Source organism: Puntigrus tetrazona, chromosome 24 (assembly GCF_018831695.1).
Source record: "Puntigrus tetrazona isolate hp1 chromosome 24, ASM1883169v1, whole genome shotgun sequence".
Classification (NCBI taxonomy): domain Eukaryota; kingdom Metazoa; phylum Chordata; class Actinopteri; order Cypriniformes; family Cyprinidae; genus Puntigrus; species Puntigrus tetrazona.
Window position 1 is genome coordinate 5473429 of NC_056722.1, and position 22500 is coordinate 5495928.

Consider the following 22500-nt stretch of genomic DNA (forward strand, 5'->3'; position numbering starts at 1 on the left):
AGACAAAGCACTGCAAACAACAGAGTCCCGCCGCTCGACGCTAGCAGGGGCGTAGCCATCGCTGCAGAATGTCAAATATAATACCGGTTCGTTCTACAAAGCAAATTTAAGATCATGTAAAGAATAAACTGATTGGAAAACACAACACTAAACCGAAACGCCTCGCGGGGCTCGGGAATGCAACCTCGGGGGCCGACCTGCGCTACTTTTTAGTTCAAGAGATTCGTTTATTTTTTAAAAAAGAAAGCTGTGGTCTTGAAACGCTCTGCTGCGAACCACTCCAGTATGGACGCATCCGAGTGCAGACGTCTGGAGATCTGCTGAGCGAGATTAGAGTTCTTGTTTTCATTTCCCAGTGATCAATATTTGTTCTTGTTTTAAGCGTGAACTTGTTTCGTTTTGTAAAGTTTCTCCCAAAACACGCATTTTCATTTTCCGCCTCGGATAAATGTATCTCGATTTGAGGATGTTTAGATATTTGTAGTGGAAGACCATTTTTTTGCGGGGTATGTAACATTTAATACAAAATAAATGTAAAACTCTATTGATAAATAAAGACTTTTTAAAGGCCCACAGAAACCATCTTGTGTAGCTCATTAGAATTGAAGTGAACTGACAGTAGAATAACATGAAATAAACACTTCATTCAGCTGAGTGTCATTTCTGTTTGAGTGACTTGTATTTCTTTTTTTTCAACGCATTCTGGCTGGTTTGTTCAAAACCAACAGAACATCAACATATAGCTCAACATTAATAATCTCCACCAATCCAATCCAATCCAATCCAATCCGTAAAATAGCAAATACGTTAAAAATCAGTGCAATCAGAGTGCAATCAAAGACTTAATAATCTATCAAACAAATAATCTAAACTTGGAAAAAAATGTCATTTGATCTCGTCTAGTCTAGTATCTAGCATGTAGTACATAGCAGTGATCCTCAGTTCTGTTTAGCTTTAACCCTGATCGAGCTAATCAGTGTCTTCAGGATCATTAGATCATTTATCAGGGTTGGAGCTAAACTCTTTGGACCTCCAGGGTAAGATCTGAGGAACCCTGGTATACAGTATAAAACAGTATTTATCCAAAATGCAAGAATTTTATCCCCACAAAACCTTTGGAAGAACACACTTCTTGTGTATAAAAATAGATTGGTACTCCTGTAATGATGATGATGATGATGATGATGATGTCCAGACTAATGTATGTGTGTTTCTCTGAACCCCGAGCTAACGAAGCTTCCCGCCGCGAGCTCCTCCCGATCAATCTTCTTGATTCTGTAGCGTCCCATATGCCATTTCTGCCCGACGGGAAGCTAATCACTTAACTGTTTGCTTCAGATAGTCTGCCACACGAGTGAAACTTAATGGATGTTGTCATCTGAAGCGTAATCTGTAACGTGTGAGTGTAAGCGCTCTACCGCCGAGCGTCGTTTAACAGTGAGCACTAGTCCCGTTACGCATATCTCATACGGGTTCGTATTCATGATCTGAACTAAATAAATAAAAGAAGACAAACAGCAACGCTATAATGGTTTGTGGTAAAACAAAACCACAGCGCAGGCACATTTCTGCTGAATACGGTTTAGGTTAGATTCAATAAAAACAAGAAAAAGATTATAAACATGGAATTTTCTTCTATGGATAAAAATAGGACTTGTCTGTATAGTTTTTATTTAGTTTTTGTTTCAATTTTATATATTTTAAACTAAATGAAAACCAATTTATACCTTTCATAATGCATTATACATATGCTATACTATATAATATATTATAATTACATATGTTCACGAATATAAATGTACTCTCAAAAAATATTTGCGAGATGTAAACTCAAAATTCAGGGAAAAAAAAGGGTTTAGATCTTGCAGTTCTCAATTAATATCTTGATTTTCAAGAGAAAAAGCCTGGACTGTAAGAATTGTTTTTCCCAATAACAGTCAAAAACAGTGTTTATTATCACTGAACCCAACGGTTTACATTCAATGAAATGAAATGAGGCAGAAATAGCTAACAGTTGCAGGTTTACACTTTATTTAAACACTACTAACATATCACACAGCAATCGTGATATTTAGGTTGGAGACTGTCAGAGAATCTGTTTATGGTCCAAACGCTGCTAATATATTCGTTCTAGTTTCTATTTTTGCTGCTGACAAACTCGTCACCCCTGGGTTTACATGTGATCGGTATTTTGTTCTATTGTGTCTGCATTTTGTCAGACATTTGGTAGCATGGGATTACTGGAGCTACAACTGTTCTGCGTATCAAAATTGTCATATTTTCCATTACAAAGCAGGATTTGAAAGGAATGGAGTGTTGTGGATGCATCATCTGGTTATTTCATGGGCGTCTCAGCACTGAAACCTGACAAAGCCTGAGACGTTCAGACTGCCGCTGTCGTTTATGCACCTGGGACGGAAGGTGATTGAAACGCCTCCCGAACACCAACAGGGAATTTGGCAACAGCGAGAACAGCCTATTTCCTTGCAAATGTCAGGCTCACTGTAAAACTAAGAGCGAGCTGAGTGGAAATGGGAAATAAATGGAATTGTGTTACTGAGCGGATTCAATAAACCACCCAAAATGTTCGGGACAAAGATCCAGAATCCAATCAATGTACCAGCACATGCAGGGAAAGAGAGAAAGCCAGTCTACATCTGGTCTGCCTGGATGGTTTTAGAGGGATCTCAAACCTCCATACCTGCTTAGACTGGTTTAAGCTGTTTATTTCAGTACGGTGAATATCTCTCAATTGTGTACAGAAGACACTGTCCTTAGTCACTGTTTAGCAACCACACAGCAACACCCTAGAAACCACCCAAACATTTTAGCAATCACATAGCAGCACCCTAGCAACCACAAAGCAACACCCTAGGAACCAGCCAATCAATCCAGGAATTACATAGCGACACCCGAGCAGCCACCCAAATGCTTTAGCAAAAACGTAGCAACACCCTAGCAACCACAGGACACCTAAGCAACCTCATAACAGTGCCCTAACAACCACATAGCAACAGCCTAGCAACCACCCGAACTCTAAGCAAAAACACAGCAACATAGCAACCACCCAAACATTTTAGCAATCACAAAGCAACACCCTATGAACGACCCAATCAATCCAGCAATTACATAGCAACACCCTAGCAACCACAGAACAACTTTAAAACCATCCAAACACCCTAGCAACCACAGCACACCTCAGCGACCGCATAACAATGCCCTAACAACCACATAGCAATATCCTAGCAACCACCCAAATGCTCTAGCAACCACCAGGACACCAAAGCAACCACATCCCAGCAACCATCGAACGCCCCGGCAGCCATCCCAACACCCTAGCAACCGCATAGCATCACCACAGCATCCGTTTTGCATATGTACACACTTACTACAGGAAAAAGGATGTACATTCTGGATTTGCTGAACAAGAAGACCAGTCTAAGGCTGGTCTGGAATGATTTTAGAGAGATCTGAAAGCTCAGATCCTCCTCAGACTGGTTTAAGCGGTTGGTTTCAGTACAGTCTCACTCTATCATGTAAATACAGCAGAACCGGTTTGTCTAATCGCTGTTGACGGTGTCTCTGCTCGTGTTCACTCAGTTGGAAATTCTGAACAAAACGAAACACAAGGTTCCACCGCAGCGCGCTGCTGCCGGGCACGGGAAAATGACAAATGACAGACTGGCAGCAGCAGCAGCAGAGACGCCGCTATCAATCCCGACACAGGAAGTAGATGCTGAGCACCAGCCGACAAGAAACGCATCGCTTCAGATGAGAGAGTCATTATCAGGGAAATAAGAACACTTTACCTCATTTCTGGGCTTTTGAAAATTGCTTGTAAATCTATAGTACCACCAAATGTCAGATTCAGTCTTTTTTGTAATTAGCACCAGTTTTTTGGAGCTTACTGAACCGGGCTCATTATAAACAGTATTATTTGTAGGTCATTTTGGCTCACAAACAGAGTTGCATGAGCTCAGATCAATGAAGCCTACGGAAAATCAGTTCCACGAAGAAATACAAAACCTGTTCTAATTGAAAGTCAAGTTGATAAAAATGCTTCAAACGAATACTTGGTAATTGCAAAGCTATTTTTTGTGAGCCAGTTTAACTGGGACACAACAAGTGTGACAAGTTGGGAAAAAATACCCTGAAATAAGAAGTCCATGCAATGAAATTAACCAGCATTTGTGAACAAAGAAAACCCTCTCAGGTTAAACGATCAGTGCAAGGTTTCGTTTCTTCATGCAAATGATCCAGACGTGTTCAAATCTTTTCAATGAACTCCTGATGAAGTTCAGTTTTACACAGAGACGCCGAGGCTTCAGTTTATAAGAATAAAGTTTTACAAGATAATCTGTTTTTATTCTTTTCAAATGGCCTCCAGCCATCTTAGGACAGAAGGAAGGACAGCGCAAAGTACACAAGCACCTTCCCGCTGCGCTTTCGGTCGACGGCGGCGGTGATTCAGCGCTCATGCATATCTAATGCTGCCGGGCTACTTTAGTCACTGTCCCTGCAGACTCAATCCTCAGACCTTTCCATTTCTGTTTTCTCCCTTTCTTTTTTTCAAATGTAACTGGAGACATTTTCTCTCTCTTTCCATTCCATCTTTCCGAGCGTAAACGCATCCATTTGAAGTTTAACCTGAACCCCCTGCAGATAGAGCGAGTCTTCGCTGATAGGCCTTGAAAAAAGGCTCTTTTAAACACAAGTAAGTTTCTCTGTGTTTTCCAGGAGAGAAACATAAATAAAAGCCCCCGCCGTGCCACGGTGATGGCCCCCGGGCCCCTGGAGAGCCTCATAGGAGATGTACCCTTGAGCGGAGCACTCTGTCCCAACCAGCGCCACATAAAACAGAGAAAAGCCACTCTGTTCCTCGCTTACTGATATAAATCTGGGTGTTTCGCTGACACTCACCTCTGGGTGATCCGCAGCGGTGGGGAACAGGGCTCTAACTCCACACGTCGCTCGCTCCCATATATCAGCAACAGCTGATTTCATTTACTCTATTTTAGCGCTCCTCGTGCAGTTCTTACACTATTCAGTTTTAAGATGCTGGCTTAAAATAACAAGCTGAAATCAGAGGAGAAGTAGTGAGATCAAGCGTTTTCATTTGATTTTGAGACTGTAATGCTGTTTATTACTGGAGTGAGATCATCATTACTATTATTCATGCTTTGCATAAAACCACATTATGATAAGAAATGCTTAATTGTGCAGAGGAGGGGGCAAAACAGTTAAACCGGTCTATAAACCTCAAACATTCTTTGACTGGTTTAAACTGTGTGTTTCAGTACAGTGTCTCTAAACCATGTAAATACATCGGAAATTATTTCTCTAATCACCGATAAACACCCTAGCAACCATCAGAATACATTATAAACTACCTAGCAACGCCCTAGCAACCACCCTGAACACTCAAGCAACCACACAGCAACACGCTAACAACCACCCAAACACGAGCAACCACTAGAACACTTCAAAAAGCATGTAGTAATGCCACAGCAACCACCTGAAAATGCTAGGAACACCCTAGAAACCACTAGATTACTTTTGGAACCACATCGAAACCCTGGCAACCACCAGGACACTTCCAGCAACCATTAGAGCCGATCATAGCAACACCCTGGCAACCACTCAAACACTGTAACAACCGCCAAACACTTTAGGAAATGAATAACACCAACCTTGCAACAACCAGAATACCTTAGTTACCACTAGAATCCTTACCTACCACTTTAACAAACCACACAGCAACATACACCTAAACACTAGAAACCACTATAACACTTTACAAAGCATCACCACAGTAACAACCACATAGCAACGCCCTAGAAACCACATCACACTATAAAAACCACACAAAATCACTTTTGGAACCACATCGAAACACCCTGGCAACCACCAGAACACCTTATATCAAGACCCCAGCAACCACCTGTCACTATACAAACCACAATAACACTACATAGCAAAAGCCAGAACACCATAATAAACAATAAACACTTTAGCAACCGCATAGCAACACCCTAGCAACTACCGGAGCTCTGTAACAACCACCATAACATTTTAAAAGCTCATTACAACATCCTAGCAACTCCCAAACAGACTCCCTATCAGAACAAACTCTAACTCTAACAAACGCATATCAACACCGTGGCAACCATCTTATCAACCACATAGCTACACCCTAGCAACTAAGCCTTACACCCGATCATCATGACATCATGAAGCTTACATGAGGAGAGCGGTAAAGCCATTTCACAGCATGCTGATGTAGATGTATATGATATATTGCATTATACAGGTATCTATTACAGTTGATTCCATCAGTCCAACTATAAGTGACTCTCTATTAAACAGTGGAGCTGCTCTTTGTTTGAGGGCTTTAAGCTCAGAGTAGCGTGAGGTTTCTATTAGTATGTATGACTGATGATTTGAGCGGCGTATTGAAATGAGCACTGAAGCCTGACATGAGCTGTCATCATGCCATCAAACACACTTCCCGCAGATACAGAGGTCACCTGCACATTTTCACTCATAGACATTGACGCCTCAGACAAGTCTCCCAGCATTCTCTGCTCTTAAAGGAGTAGCTGAGGTGTAGCATACTGAACCATATTTTAATCCACTTCTATAGGCTAATTATTTATTATTTATCATTTATTATATTATTACTACTACCACTAATAATAATAATACTTATTATTATTGTGGTTGTATTAAAATTCCTGTTATATATTATTATTATTTTATTTAAAATTAATTTGTATATATTTCTGCATGCTTACTATTATTATATTAAGGCAGGAATACATTTTATTTTACGTCTATTTCTATATTCTATTATTCATTATATTTATATGTTCAATTAAACAATATTTTTCCCGCTGATTTAATTAAGTATTATTCATTATTATATTTCTGTATGCTTACAAAAAAAAATATAAATCATCCCAAATCAGCATTTCAGACTGGCAGGTTTTGTGTACATTTTATTCTACTTTATTTGTATATGCTTACTGTTTATTATAATTACATTATATTAAATTGGATTAAATAATAATTGTCATTAGCGCTATTAATTTAACATAATACTTACATTTAATTATAATAAATACGAAGCATACAGAAGTGAAGTACAGAATTTATTCAAAGTCTGTCTTAAATCAGCATTTCAGAGCAGCAGGCTTTAAAGAAAAACTGGTTACTGCAGAATAAAGTTTTATTTCCTAAAACAATACATCTAGATCAGGCTTTTCCAGTTAACCTCAATGATCCCATCAGACAGCGTGAGTCCGCTCCGATGGGAAACAAAGACATCAAGGCAGCGCTTACATTACATTTGATCGTATTTTTGAGAAATATTTGCCCTTAAGGACGGAGTAAAAAGCTGGATTTGTCATTTACGATGTGTTTATGTGAATGTGCTCTTCAGGCATGAAGGATCATATGATGTGGAGAAATATTAAGATGTAATGTGTTGACAGCTTAATTAAACGGTTGCAGGTGAAGCTCAAACATCTGCTGCTCATCAGCCGTACGAGCATCTGTCACAAACACTTATATTAACTTATTACTGGGCAGCATCAACATTCAACAGGCGCTACAGTATAACTCTAATCCTACAGTATTTATGCATTAAAGTGTGTGACCCTCAGAGAACTGTGTGATGTGTTCCTGTGCTTCAGTATCATCAGAACACCCTTGAAGGCCAGAACAACATCTAACCGCACGTCAGCGGCACTAATGGCATTATCACATCCATTAAACTATGAACCTTCACTCCACTAAAACATCCACATACGAGATCTTTGTGAACCACGAGCCACGCCAACTGAGGCCCAACATGCGGCGAATAAATATTTCAAGGCTTTTACAAATGGAATAAATGTTTGCCTGTCTAGATACAGGCAGAAAAACAACATGCACTTTCTTTCTATTTCAAAACGCTCTGATTCATAAAGCAGCATTTTAAGGATGATTTTAACGGTAGAATCAGTAAAAAAACACTCTAAATTCAATACAATTTGGTTAAATAAATAAATTAATAATAGAGTAAAAAGTTACTAACTACATAAATAAATGTATACTGATATGCAGCTTTATGCGTATTTATGAATGAAATGCATATAAATAAATATTCAGACTTGACATAAAGGACCTAGCAACCATATAAATCCCACTTCATCACCTTAGCCACCACTTAACTCCAACTAAACACCCTAGCAACAAACTAGACGTAACCTAAACACCATAGCAACCACCTACGCTACACAAACACTCTAGAACCCACATAAACCCCATGTAATCACCTTAGCGACCAACGGAACTCCAACGAAACACCCTGGCAACAACATAGATCACACCTAAACACTCTATCAGCCACATAAACTCTACTTAATCACCTTAGCAACCACCTTGACTCCAACTAAACACCATACCAACAACCTAGACTCCGCCTAAAGACCCTAGCAATCACATAAACCCCACTTAATCACCATAGCAACCTCCTCGACTCCAACTAAATACCCTAACAACTGACTAGACTTCACCTAACCATCCTAGCATCCACCCAAACACCCTAGCAACCACAAAAAGGTACGTAATCACCTTAGCAACCACTTCGACTCCAACTAAACACCATAATAACAACCCAGACTACACCTCAACTCCCTAGCAATCACATAAACCCCACTTAATCACCATAGCAACCTCCTCGACTCCAACTAAACACCCTAGCAACCACCTACACTACACCTAAACACTCTAGCAACCACATAAACACCCATGTAATCACCTTAGCAACCACCTCAACTCCAACTCAACACCATAATAACAACCCAGACTACACCTAAACTCCCTAGCAATCACATAAACCCCACTTAATCACCATAGCAACCTCCTCGACTCCAACTAAACACCCTAGCAACCAACTAGACCTCACCTAAACACCCTAGCAACCACCTACACTACACCTAAACACTCTAGCAACCACATAAACACCCATGTAATCACCTTAGCAACCTCCTCGACTCCAACTAAACACCTTAGCAACCACCTAGACTTCACTTAAACTCCCCAGCAACTGAAAAGAATACGCCGCAACCGCACAAACCCCACTTTATTACCTAAGCAACCCCTTTGACGCCACCTAAACACCCTAGCAACTACCGACTCCACCTAAGCACCCTAACAACCGCCTAAACTCCACCCTAGCAACCGCAAAGCACCTGTCAATCAGCCAGAGCTCCATGAGTTGATAGTGATAAGTTCTGCAGTAGTTTGGGCTCGCGCTGGCTGTCTCGTTCACAGCCTTCATAAGCTCCAGTGATTCATCCCAACTCCTCTGGGAGGTTTTAGGAGGATTTGCTGGCTCAGAATCCCCAGGTATGCCACACGCACCCATTAATAGACGTTAATTAGACTCTAATTTAATTATGGAGTGCGATCGCTGTCAGTGACTCATTTCCAAACTTCCGTGCGCCGCCTCATCCGATCACATTACCATGTGGAGTAAACAGGCCTCTATTATCTGCATCAGAGAGCGACGGCGGCGATTCGACGGGGAAATCCAGTCTCTCTGCTTCCTCTCTCCTTCGCAGCGCAGGAGCCGTCAGCCGAGACAAATGTGCATCCTCTTGTTACAATTAATTTGTTTCTTGTTCTGCGTGAGCCCTCGGTGAAGGATTTAATTAAGGCCTCCCGCTCGCTCAAACGCAGAGTGAAACGGCCATCTCTGAGAGAGGGAGAGAAGGAGAACCTACTCTCGTCTTTCAGAGAAATGCTTTATATTGAGACTTTATGCGACTGCAGGAGCTCTAAAACACTTTTAATGTCTAACTTTTAAATATTTCATCGTTTCTTTTACTTGTTTTTAACGTGATGAGCCTGTCTGTTCGTGTTAAACTGAGAAGATTAAATCATTATATGTGAGACTCGAGTCGCTGTAGCAACAGCCAAAAATACATCACACGGGGCAAAATTATACACTTTCTTTTTATGGCAAAATTAGCAAATGTCCTACTGTAAATATATAAAAACCAATATGCATTGCTACGAAGTTCGTTTGAACAACTTTAAAGGCGATTGTTTCCATGTTTCGATTTTTTGCTCCCTCAGATTCCAGATATATTCAGTTAGATGTAACAAATATGGTCTGATCCGAACAGATTCATACATAAGTCGAAAAAATTCCATTGGCTCCACACATCAATGGAAAGAGTATTTCTTCAGCTTTCAGGCGACGCATAAATCTCGATTTGAGTTCGTAAGTCAATCATGACGCTCAAGCACTACTAAAGTCTCTCAGATGGGATTTTAACAGAGTACTTTAATAATGCACCATAAGAATATTTCCAGTTGCAAATGAACGGTGCTTTTTACTGAATGAATTTTTAATGATTCAGTGACTCCGATGTGAATGTGTAATCTGCAGACATGTTTATTGTAGTTGTTCACAGTAAAGACTGAAACAAATCCTAAAATGCTTTATTACGATTCTAGATCTAGGAGACTTGCGTAGTGTTTGAGCATCAGTGAACTAATGAGTGCACGTCTTGGCACTGCGTCACGCTGTTTCTTTACCGTTATTCTTGAGGTAAGTCACGCTGGATAAAAGCGTGGAATGCAAATGTAAACCGGCGAGTTTTTGCATACGAGCAGACGGATGATAATGGAAATCCGGATCTGTTCTGCGAGTGTTCAATCAGAGAGGAATATGCTGCGGTGTCTGTGTCCAAATATAGTGAGAGTTATAAATGCAGCAGATCTTTGCCATATCGGGGGATTTGATCAACAGACTCCAGATCTGCTCCGCTCTTATTCTAATCCCGGCTGAGGCTCTGAATCCCCGCACAAACACACTCCTCCACGAGTGTCGCGTCTGAAGCCCTGAAGAAATCCCTCAACGTGTAGAAACCAGATTAAATCTCGTATTTGTCAGCGCAGTCCTCTAAAAATAAACTACACTAATTCATGTCACAGCAGCGACAAACTTTACTAAGTGGGAAACACTTTACAGTAAGTAACAAATATTTAAACAACATCAGCTGTAAATGTTTTACAGTTCACGCGATTAATCGCATCCAAAACAAAGTTTGTGTTTATGTAATATACGTGTGGAGTGCGTGTATATTCATTATGCACATATAAATACAAACACATGCGGTATATATTTAGAAAATATTTACGCATTCATTCATAGAAATTCTTAAAAATATACATGCATGTGTTACTACTTATACGTACATAATAAATATACACAGTGTACACATATATTGCGTAAACAAAAACGCTTATTTTGGTTGTTTGACGGCACTAGTCTTCTTTTATTAAAAAAATAAACATGCATGAGAGTAAACATATTTTAGTGTCATTTTAAATAAATATTTAGCATCTAATGAATGACATTTAGATTCAGGTTTCAAATAAGAATTTAATCCAAGTATAACACATCTAATAACTTACTAGCAATTAACTAATTCTATGTTTACTAATATGTATATATGTGTGTGTGTGTGTGTGTGTGTGTGTGTGTGTGTGTGTGTGTAATGTACAGTAACTATATGAATTAGGAATGTGTAAATGTCCTTCATCAGATCAAGTGTCTCAAATATTTCTAAACACAGACCAGGAAACACACTCGGGATCTATTCTATGATTTCAAAAACAAAAGCACTTTTGATTGCATCTAAAATAATTGACACTTGATTTGATCGTTCATATCTAATGACGTTTAATCCAACTTGTGTGTGCGTGTGTGTGTGTGTGTGTGTGTGTTCGGGGGGAACACATGATGATGACAAACATGCACTAAACAGACTCATGCAGAACCGAACAGAACAGAATTGAAATAAACATGGAGGGAAAGGAACTAAAGCGATGAGCGGGGCTGATGTGTGGGTCCTGCGTTCGAGGGGTCCAGCTTTCCCTTCGCCCGTCCAAACCGCAACGGGAAAACTGGCCTTTCTTTAGCTCTAAGGGAATTTTTCATCATCACCACCATCATCATCATCATCATCATCATCATCAGCGATCGGATCGGATCAGATCCTCCCCTTCAAACCGCAGCAGAAAGAGAGCCTCCTCCAGAGAGGAATTACCATATTTCCAGCGTTCGCTGTGATGAATGATTTAAAAAAGCCGAGTTTAAGCAATGCCAGGGTTGGGTCTGGTCTCAGCATCCGTCGTTAAAAGCACAGAGCGGCGGCGGACGCGGGTCCAACCGGCTGCGGTTCGAAGGGAGGGAGGGAGGAAGCCACCGGGTTTGGAGTCATGCATGGAATATCAAAAGAGGCGCGGAAGAGAAAGCACTGCAACTAGTTTTCACAAAGTGGTTACTTACAGGTAGTAAGTGTAGGAGTGATAGGATCTTCTGCCGAGTGGGGTGGAAGGGCAAAAGCAGTGGTGGAAGGGGTGGAGGGGGAATGAAAATGGAAGGAAAGAAAAAGTAAAAATATTAATGTCTGAAAATATAGAAAAATGAACAAAACCTGATATGGTGACACACGTTACGTGAGGCGGAGCCTGCGGTGTGGGTGTGGCTAGCCACTAGGAATATCGTTAGCATCTCATTAAAGGCGTTAAATCAGTGCGAATGAGAACGAGGCTGTGAGGTATTCCCAAAAAATAAGGAATTATAAGCGATACCTTAAAAAGAGAAACGTTATACTAGTTTTTTTATTCTCTTCGCGCCTCTGTTTAGGTCTGTTTTTGTTCAGTCTTTTATTGTTAGTCACGAGCAGCGCATGGCCCTGCTTACAAGAGATTCACCCAAACGTATTCAGCTCGCGCTGAACGCCACGTTCGTCTTCATTTTTTAAGCAAGCGACCCGTTTAATTCCCAAATATATAAACAAACAATCAAGCCGCACAAAAGCGCGCCGCGATTATCTCGTGAATTATTATTAACCGAGCTCTTTGGACACATTATGCATCGTTCATGAGACTGCACTGCTTTTCTCTTCTGACTTTTTATCTCATAACCTTAATTGTTCTTTAATCTCGATCATTTCGTATGCCGTCGTATCTCATAATTGACTTTTTATGCCATAATTACGACGTTTTATCTCATGATCACGACTTTAGTCCTTTGGAGTTTCCGAATGTCTCCAATGTTTTCTGGAGTCTTCGGTTTACTCGTTTCAGGACGAAAGTGAACGTTCGGTCAGCCAGACCCCGCTTCCTGAAAAACGACCTTCCTAGCGGTGTTTGGTCAGATATCGCTAACGAAACGCAAGCAGAAGCAATCCCGAATGGAACAAGAACTATGCGTGCGTTTCATTAATGAGACTGAGCTTCAATCTCTCACAGCTTCATTATCATTGGCGTCAAAGGGGTGAAGAGAGAGAGAGAGAGAGAGAGAGGACAGAAAGAGGCCGGTCAGCTCTGGCAAAAGCGTTTCAAGCGCTCCAAGTCTATTAGCTGTAATGAACTCAGTCCTGACTCGATTACTGAAGCCCGTGTTTATGGATGTGAGTTTTAACATGCGATGCCAAGGTCATTATGCTAAAAACGGCCCGGGCGACGCGTACAAACGATCCGCCGGAAACCGCCTCGTCAGCACAGCGAAGGCATCCCTCTTCAAATGTTTGGCCATTTTGAGGCTCAACAGCAAAATCAATAGAGACAAATACCCTTATTCTGAGAAGGTAATGACTCTCATTAAAAACATATTTACTTGGCCTTGCCTTCAATTTACATCTGAAACCACTGGGAGCACGCTCTGAATGTAAAGCAGAAGTGGAGTGGGGTTGTTTGAACAAGGGTTTTTACTCGGATCTAATGTAAAGTCGCCCGGAGCAATGCGCCCTGGGCCCCTCTTTGAAAAAAAAAAGTGCCTTTCATCAATTTTTCCCTCTTATCTCGCTTTTCTTTCGCTCTTTTCTTTTTTATTTCTGCACAAGATAAGCTTGGAAAATATTTGTGCTGTTTCCCGTCGCCGGGGTCATTAAAGCGATGCCGTTTGTTTGAGAGCAGCGCGGGGAGAAGAAAAATTAATATTTCATCAGGCAGCATGTATCGGCGCCACAAACCGTGTAATGGTGCTTATCAGAGCGATCAAATCAATTATTCTGTGTTCGGTTGACAAAAGGGGCTGTTTGAAAAGCGAACAGAAATCAGCAAAGATTCATCTGACTTTCATGTGTTCATGGGCGCGCTGGATGGGAAGATCTCTGGAGCTGAAGTGCGCCATCTTATCCCGTTCGTAGTCGCCGTAAGTGGCTGGACCAATGGCGTGAGCTTGGGGGCGGGGCTACCTGTTTGATCGACACGTGGCTGTCTCGTAATGATTAACTTTCGTCGTGCTCTGAATGAACTGAATGAATTCAATCGATTTATTTGAACTATGTTTAGACGACTAACTTTCAACATTTAGCCGAAGATAAATCGTTCCCAACCACAAAAAGGCATCTTTTGTTTGAGGGTAGTTCAGCTCATTATTTCACTTTTTATCTCATATTTTTGACATAACGTTGCCTTTTTTAGCTCATCCGTCAAAGCTGGTTTTTATTAAATAATTTATGGCTTCATCTCTTTATTATAACTTTTATCTCATCGTTTAATTATTTCTTTTTTAATGTCAATTACTGCTTAGTACGTGCGTTTCATAATTTATACCCTGTCAAAATTATTACTTTTAATTTACATTTTAATTTTCATACCACATCGCCAACTTCTCATCTCACATTTCTGCCTTTTTATGCTTATGTCACATTTTTGACTTTTCGTCTCATAATTTCAACTTTCTATCTTATAATAGTAACGTCTCAACTGTCATTTTATCTCATTATCTTACAATTATGACTTTTATCTCATAAAGCGTACTATTTGTCATGATAACAATCGGCGCGTCACGTTTTCGACTTTTCATGTCTATGACTTTTTACAGCAGAAGTATTACACGCTAATTATTTTTTTGCCTCCTGTGATGCTTCTCAGCCAATGATGTGAGCTTGGGGGCGGGGCTATCTGTTTGACTGACAGGCGGTGGGAGTGCGCTTCAGCTTTAAAAACACACCTTCATGTTAATCAGATGATATATTGTTGAACGGAAGTGAAGCTCTCTTACCGTTTCTTCATGACCAGCACCACGCCGAGGAAGATGATGACGAAGAGCAGGATCCCGGCGATGACGCCAGCGATCTTCACCGTGTGATCCGTCTGCTTCTCGGGCTCCACGGCTTCGGGCTTCCGGGTGGCGGCACCTGAAACAGGAAGTCCAGACAATCAGGGCTGAAATGAGATCGGGACAGGAGTGAAAGAAGATATACTTCTTGTGAATAAAACAGCATGAGCAGACGATTCATTGATGAGCTGATGGGTAAACGAACGATATCACATTAAAACTATTTCAGCAATGAGATGATATGAATGTCATGTTTAGACTTTTTTATGTCATCATTGTGACTTTATTTCGTGATATTACTTTTTTGTCCGTTATCTCGATGTCAACTTTTTATCCCGTCATATTTCTTTAGCCTTTTATGCTATATTAAGACAATGTAAAAACAAAAAAAAAAACACTTTTTCTCAGTATTTCTCAATAACAATCTTTGCAATCTAGACATTTACTTTTTATTTAAATTGCAATTTTTTTTTCATTTCATAATCACGATTTATTTCGGTACAATCACAGTTAAAATATAGAAATGAAGAATTATGTAAAAAGTTCTCAATTACGTTCACGATAAATAAAGCTATAAATAGCCATGTTTTAATCATTTTTTATTTTAAAAACGACGGCGTAATATATCAAAATTAGAAATAGCCATTAATCAAGAAAGCGCTATGATTCTGTATATCATATAAATATGTTTATAAATATTATATGATATAATATATATATATTTTTTGTCACAATCAGTCTTTTTCTCCATTTCTGTTCAACATCTGAGACAAAGTTAAGACTTTAACTAAGCACGACTGAAAACTGTAAGTCACAAAGACATAGAGCTGTCCTCTAAATGGACCAGAAGCGTCTTTATTTGAGGAGCAGAGAGCGTTCGAGAGGTCAGAGGGCACCAGAGCGAGCGTGTTGGTCTGTTATCTGTATAATGTGATGCATGTCGGCCGCGTGCCCGATGAAATATCAATTTCCAGCACTAAATGAGAAGAGGATGAAAAATAGTGCGTGCGCGACGCTCATTTGAGGTTCCTCCTGCCAGCTACGCTTTTTCAATCAAGGCCTGACAGCATCCATCAGCCGTTACCATGGCGACGGACCAGCAGGTGACTCCCGAGCGACGACGACGACTCTTCGGCAAATCACGATTATGAGATAAAATTACGACAAATTCAACACCGTCTCAATTGCAGCTCCTCGTGAATTTTAACCGTAACTTTTTATCTCACGATTAGGACTCGATTTCGTAGTTACGGCTTTATCTTTATTTTTTTATCTCATCAATCGTCACAATTTCAGCTCAGTCACTGCTTAGCGTGGCATCATTTTGACTTTATCGCTTATTTTTTCTTTTCATGCCGTGATTCACACCCCCTATCTTTTATCTCAACATTTTTATCTCATAATTACGACCGTTTTTTAATCTCATAACTGGCGAGTTTTCATATCTCAAGGATTGCTCAGCATCTTGATTTTACAGCTCACATTTTCACCATGAATTCATTTCATATCAGGTTCGATCATTTTCAACATTTTCACCTTATTCGTTTTTAGCATATTTTCAACTTTTTCGTGCCACGATTTTCAATTCTATCTCATAATCGCGACTTAATCGTCCTAAATCGTTCTCGTAATTTACCGACGGGCGTTTCATTTCCGTACACGAGACGCTGCATAAATGTTCTGTGAGCTCTGGATTGAAAACGAGAAGAGAAACTGAGCAATTATTAGCATAAGTGCACGCATCTCTCCAGGCTTTTGTTGTCGTCGTGATGCTCATTTGCATTCTGGAGTCTGAGTTTCTTCAGCCTGGATGGAGGCGAGAGAGAGCGAGCGTTTGAAGACGGAGCGGGGTCGAGGAGGACGACGAACACGGCATAAACAGCCTCGCTTCAGATGACCAGAGGTCGAACCATCACGGTCTCGCTCGCAAACAAACAGAATCCAGCAGATGATTCAGGGACGGCCCGGAGATCGATTTAAACGGGTGAAATCCTGACGCTAAATATCGAAATGTAATTTTCTGGTCGCCGTGCATCGCTCGAACGCCGCAGTCTTTGCTTTCGGGGGGGTCTGCCGAGGTCACATCGATTCCTTCGACGGACATCGGCGCCGAATAAAAAGAAGCTAATTTAGTGACTCCTGCTCCGGTGTTTATTTTCCACAGCAAACGCGTGCTTTCAGCGCACAGATTCAGCTAATGGAAAGTGACCTTCCACGGGAAGCAAACAGCGGGGATCAAATGAAGCTCATCAGACGGACGCTAACCCTGAAAATCCTCAATTACCTTTTCAACCCGCGCGCATTCAGGACTAGAAACGAATCAACAAACGCTGCTCTGAGCGGGTTACACTAAGACTGAAATACACCACAGGAAAAAATCGAGCTGACATTTCACTAAAAAATTACAATAAAATTTTTTTTTTTGAGTATGAGAACATTATGCAAAAAAAATAGCATTATAGCATTTTTATAAAAATAATTTGTGTAATTTAATTGAATAAAAATCTAACATTTTCACTTACGCACCCACATATTTTACTTTTGTGTTTTTTGTTTGTTTGTGTATTTTTTCCGGTCAACTTCTTGTCGACGATTCTCATTAAAATCGTGATTAATAATAAAAAAAAAACACGGCAAATACTATATATGCTATATAGAAAACAATCAGAAAAACTAAACATTGTTAGTTTCACATTATTTGAATCATTAAATCAAGGGCTACCGTTCACGATTATGAAAATTGTATCATTTTAATAATAAAAAGTAAATAAATAAAATGTGAAAAATGCTAAATCTTTATGCAAAATGTCAATTAGAAAAGTGAACTGTGATCTGGACGTGGCCAGGACCTGGGAAGCAGACATGGTGTAACACACACACACACACACACTCACACACACACACACACGCAGAGAGCGAGGTGGACGGGGGTAGTTCTGACCTGTTAGTTGGCTGTCGCCGGCAGCGGGTGCGATACGCACATACGGCGTGGTGAGCTGAGTCACAATAATGGCAGCTAGAACAAGAGAAGAGATCCAGCCAAACATGCAGAGAGAGAGAGAGAGAGAGAGAGAGAGAGAGAGAGAGAGAGAGAGAGAGAGAGAGAGAGAGAGAGAGAGAGAGAGAGAGAGAGAGAGAGAGAGAGAGAGAGAGAGAGAGAGAGAGAGAGAGAGAGAGAGAGAGAGAGAGAGAGAGAGAGAGAGAGAGAGAGAGAGAGAGAGAGAGAGAGAGAGAGAGAGAGAGAGAGAGAGAGAGACAGAGAGAGAGAGAGAGAGAGAGAGAGAGAGAGAGAGAGAGAGAGAGAGAGAGAGAGAGAGAGAGAGAGAGAGAGAGAGAGAGAGAGAGAGAGAGAGAGAGAGAGAGAGAGAGAGAGAGAGAGAGAGAGAGAGAGAGAGAGAGAGAGAGAGAGAGAGAGAGAGAGAGAGAGAGAGAGAGAGAGAGAGAGAGAGAGACAGAGAGAGAGAGAGAGAGAGAGAGAGAGAGAGAGAGAGAGAGAGAGAGAGAGAGAGAGAGAGAGAGAGAGAGAGAGAGAGAGAGAGAGAGAGAGAGAGAGAGAGAGAGAGAGAGAGAGAGAGAGACAGAGAGAGAGAGAGAGAGAGAGAGAGAGAGAGAGAGAGAGAGAGAGAGAGAGAGAGAGAGAGAGAGAGAGAGAGAGAGAGAGAGAGAGAGAGAGAGACAGAGAGAGAGAGAGAGAGAGAGAGAGAGAGAGAGAGAGAGAGAGAGAGAGAGAGAGAGAGAGAGAGAGAGAGAGAGAGAGAGAGAGAGAGAGAGAGAGAGAGAGAGAGAGAGAGAGAGAGAGAGAGAGAGAGAGAGAGAGAGAGAGAGAGAGAGAGAGAGAGAGAGAGAGAGAGAGAGAGAGAGAGAGAGAGAGAGAGAGAGAGAGAGAGAGAGAGAGAGAGAGAGAGAGAGAGAGAGAGAGAGAGAGAGAGAGAGAGAGAGAGAGAGAGAGAGAGAGAGAGAGAGAGAGAGAGAGAGAGAGAGAGAGAGAGAGAGAGAGAGAGAGAGAGAGAGAGAGAGAGAGAGAGAGAGAGAGAGAGAGAGAGAGAGAGAGAGAGAGAGAGAGAGAGAGAGAGAGAGAGAGAGAGAGAGAGAGAGAGAGAGAGAGAGAGAGAGAGAGACAGAGAGAGAGAGAGAGAGAGAGAGAGAGAGAGAGAGAGAGACAGAGAGAGAGAGAGAGAGAGAGAGAGAGAGAGAGAGAGAGAGAGAGAGAGAGAGAGAGAGAGAGAGAGAGAGAGAGAGAGAGAGAGAGAGAGAGAGAGAGAGAGAGAGAGAGAGAGAGAGAGAGAGAGAGAGAGAGAGAGAGAGAGAGAGAGAGAGAGAGAGAGAGAGAGAGAGAGAGAGAGAGAGAGACAGAGAGAGAGAGAGAGAGAGAGAGAGAGAGAGAGAGAGAGAGAGAGAGAGAGAGAGAGAGAGAGAGAGAGAGAGAGAGAGAGAGAGAGAGAGAGAGAGAGAGAGAGAGAGAGAGAGAGAGAGAGAGAGAGAGAGAGAGAGAGAGAGAGAGAGAGAGAGAGAGAGAGAGAGAGAGAGAGAGAGAGAGAGAGAGAGAGAGAGAGAGAGAGAGAGAGAGAGAGAGAGAGAGAGAGAGAGAGAGAGAGAGAGAGAGAGAGAGAGAGAGAGAGAGAGAGAGAGAGAGAGAGAGAGAGAGAGAGAGAGAGAGAGAGAGAGAGAGAGAGAGAGAGAGAGAGAGAGAGAGAGAGAGAGAGAGAGAGAGAGAGAGAGAGAGAGAGAGAGAGAGAGAGAGAGAGAGAGAGAGAGAGAGAGAGAGAGAGAGAGAGAGAGAGAGAGAGAGAGAGAGACAGAGAGAGAGAGAGAGAGAGAGAGAGAGAGAGAGAGAGAGAGAGAGAGAGAGAGAGAGAGAGAGAGAGAGAGAGACAGAGAGAGAGAGAGAGAGAGAGAGACAGAGAGAGAGAGAGAGAGAGAGAGAGAGAGAGAGAGAGAGAGAGAGAGAGAGATCATGCTGAGGGAGGTATCGTTACATCTGTACGGTTATTAATGCAGAGCAGAGACAGACAGACGCTCGTGAGCCGCAGACAGACAGCACTTCTTTTTCTCAGTTTAGTGGTAATACTAACTATCCTTTTTTCTTTTTATATTTTCTGTGCAGCCGTCACAGAAATCGTATTTTATCGCTCTTTTGCTGGTTTTGATCGCTTCTCATCTTCTATTTTTTTTCTTAGAATTATGAGTTTGTACTCAGTTTGGACTTTATCTCATAATTATGTCTTAGTACGTCATAATTGGTCTTTTTATCAAATACGACATTTTGTCTCATAATTATTAGTCATAACTTTTTTTCTCACATTTATCTCATGATTTAGATTTTTCTCAATTTTGACTTTTTATCTCATAATTTTGACTTCTTTCTTGTAATTATGACTTATCTCATAATTTGATCCTTTCTACGTTTTCTTATAATTTTACGACTTTGTACATCAATTTGAGCTTTTTTCTTATAATTACCACTTATCCAAATATCTTTCATCTTAGGACTTTTATATAATGTATTATATTTTATGTTAACTTTATTTCAATTAACAAAATGGTATTTATAGTCTTGGTTTATGTATTCTTTGCAGAGAAGTCATTGCCAGAATCTATATATATATATATATATATATATATATATATATATATATTTTTTTTTTTTATATAAAATAAATAAAAAATGTAAAAACATTTTTTTAATTATATATATATATATATATATATATATATATATATATAATTATTATTATTATATATTTTTAATTATTTTATTTTATTTTTTATTTTTTTTATTACAGACCACATACTACTCAATCTAATTATCCAATATTATTTTTTTTTTCAGTTTATTTCTATGCTTATTTTTCAAGTATTGCATCTCATTAACATCCCATTAAAGAGCACGTATGCCGCCTATTCAGTGTCCCAAACCCTGACTTCTAAGGAAGCGGCGGCTCACAAGGGCTTTGGAAAGGAGCTCGAGAAAGACAAAGACTTTATCCACATGCTCAGTGAGTGAAGGTCAGTGAATTACTGCATGAACGTTTTTGACATGTATGTGTATCAATCTATAAATCTACCCTTCGTGTGCGTTTACATCCTGTCTGTGTGAGTTATGATTGACAGGTATAGAGCGCAGGAGGAGGATGTTCGGCGTCAGATGGGCTTCACGTTCACGATTGTTTTGAAAACCAAAGCCACATAAACTCTCATTTGCATGGAACAGGCTTGACACGGTTAGAGACGTGGCATGTAGACAGGAAAAGAGATTATGTACCATCTGTGCTCAATTAAATCACAAACAGCGGCGAGAAAAGGCCAGAGCGCCGCTAACTGCCGCCCAAAGTCTCGTAACGGTCCTCCAGAGGTCAGAAAACACCGAAACAGCGGCGGAGCGCGTGAAGCGTTCTCCATCTGCCGCGAGGACCGAGGACTCCCATCACACCTATTTTTAAGAACATTACATTATCAAATTTTATTTATTTTTTTTATTGTGTTTTCACGACAAACTCATTTTAACGTTACATTACATACTAACTCTGCTTTAGTTTTTTGCTTTGCTTTTTTTGTATAGGTAAGATTGGATGAAAGTTATTAAAAAGAATATTACTGTGATTCAATGAATTCGAAAAATAAAAAATAAATTAATAAAAAATTTTTAATAAATTTTATATAATTTTTTTTTATCTAAAACCAGCTGAAAACTGAAGCCATTTATCGCAAAATATATTTTGCGCTTTTTTTATTTTGCTTTGCTCATTTTTAGGAAAATTAAGAAAAATTTCGAAAATTAACAGCACTGAAAAAATCTAAGAAAAATCTAAAAAACATTTAAAAAGCATTTAAACAATACATTTATAAAAAAAAAAACACTTTACATTTTCCGCTGGGAAAACCCTTATGTACTTATGTTTCACTTTTTAACCTTTTCAGATGACTAAAGAAGCACGCTTTTCATTTCATTTAGATGAGGATGTATTACAGTCAGACAAAGGTGCGAGATTTATATATTAATGAACGGAATAAAAAACAATCCCATGAAGCTTTGTGAAACGATCTGATTTATAGGCAACCATAGTGTATATAATAACAACATATATATATATATATATTAATGCACTGCTTATATAAGATCTTTAAAAGCACATGGAGACTGATTACACAGTTTCTTGTTTCTCGGCTCTGATTGGTGGAGATTATTTCTTCGCTGGTTTTAACTGTAAACCTTTGCAAGTAAAGAAAGAAAGAAAGAAAGAAAGAAAGTGCCTGTATTTGGGGGTCTGCGCTCTATACCTGCTGTGTGTCTGGTAGCTGTGTGAGCGCTCAGTGTGTTTTAGAGAACACGTTTCAATCAGTGCACTCCATTACTCTCACACACACCC

At 40.3% G+C, this 22500-nt stretch overlaps 1 protein-coding gene across 16 annotated transcripts in view; it reads right to left on the reverse strand.

The window, feature by feature from the left end:
* The window catches only part of ptprma (protein tyrosine phosphatase receptor type Ma), a 177413-nt gene that overhangs the window by 45848 nt on the left and 109065 nt on the right, over positions 1 to 22500 (reverse strand). For 6 of the 16 annotated variants that reach the window (XM_043226027.1, XM_043226029.1, XM_043226039.1 and 3 more), the window contains exons 14-16: positions 18075 to 18149; positions 15077 to 15212; positions 12350 to 12379 (exon numbers count right to left, since the gene is read on the reverse strand). In XM_043226027.1, the coding sequence (XP_043081962.1) occupies positions 12350 to 12379; positions 15077 to 15212; positions 18075 to 18149 (241 nt within the window). The remainder of the gene's footprint in view (positions 1 to 12349; positions 12380 to 15076; positions 15213 to 18074; positions 18150 to 22500) is intronic. The other 10 variants (XM_043226031.1, XM_043226034.1, XM_043226032.1 and 7 more) reach the window with 3 other exon arrangements.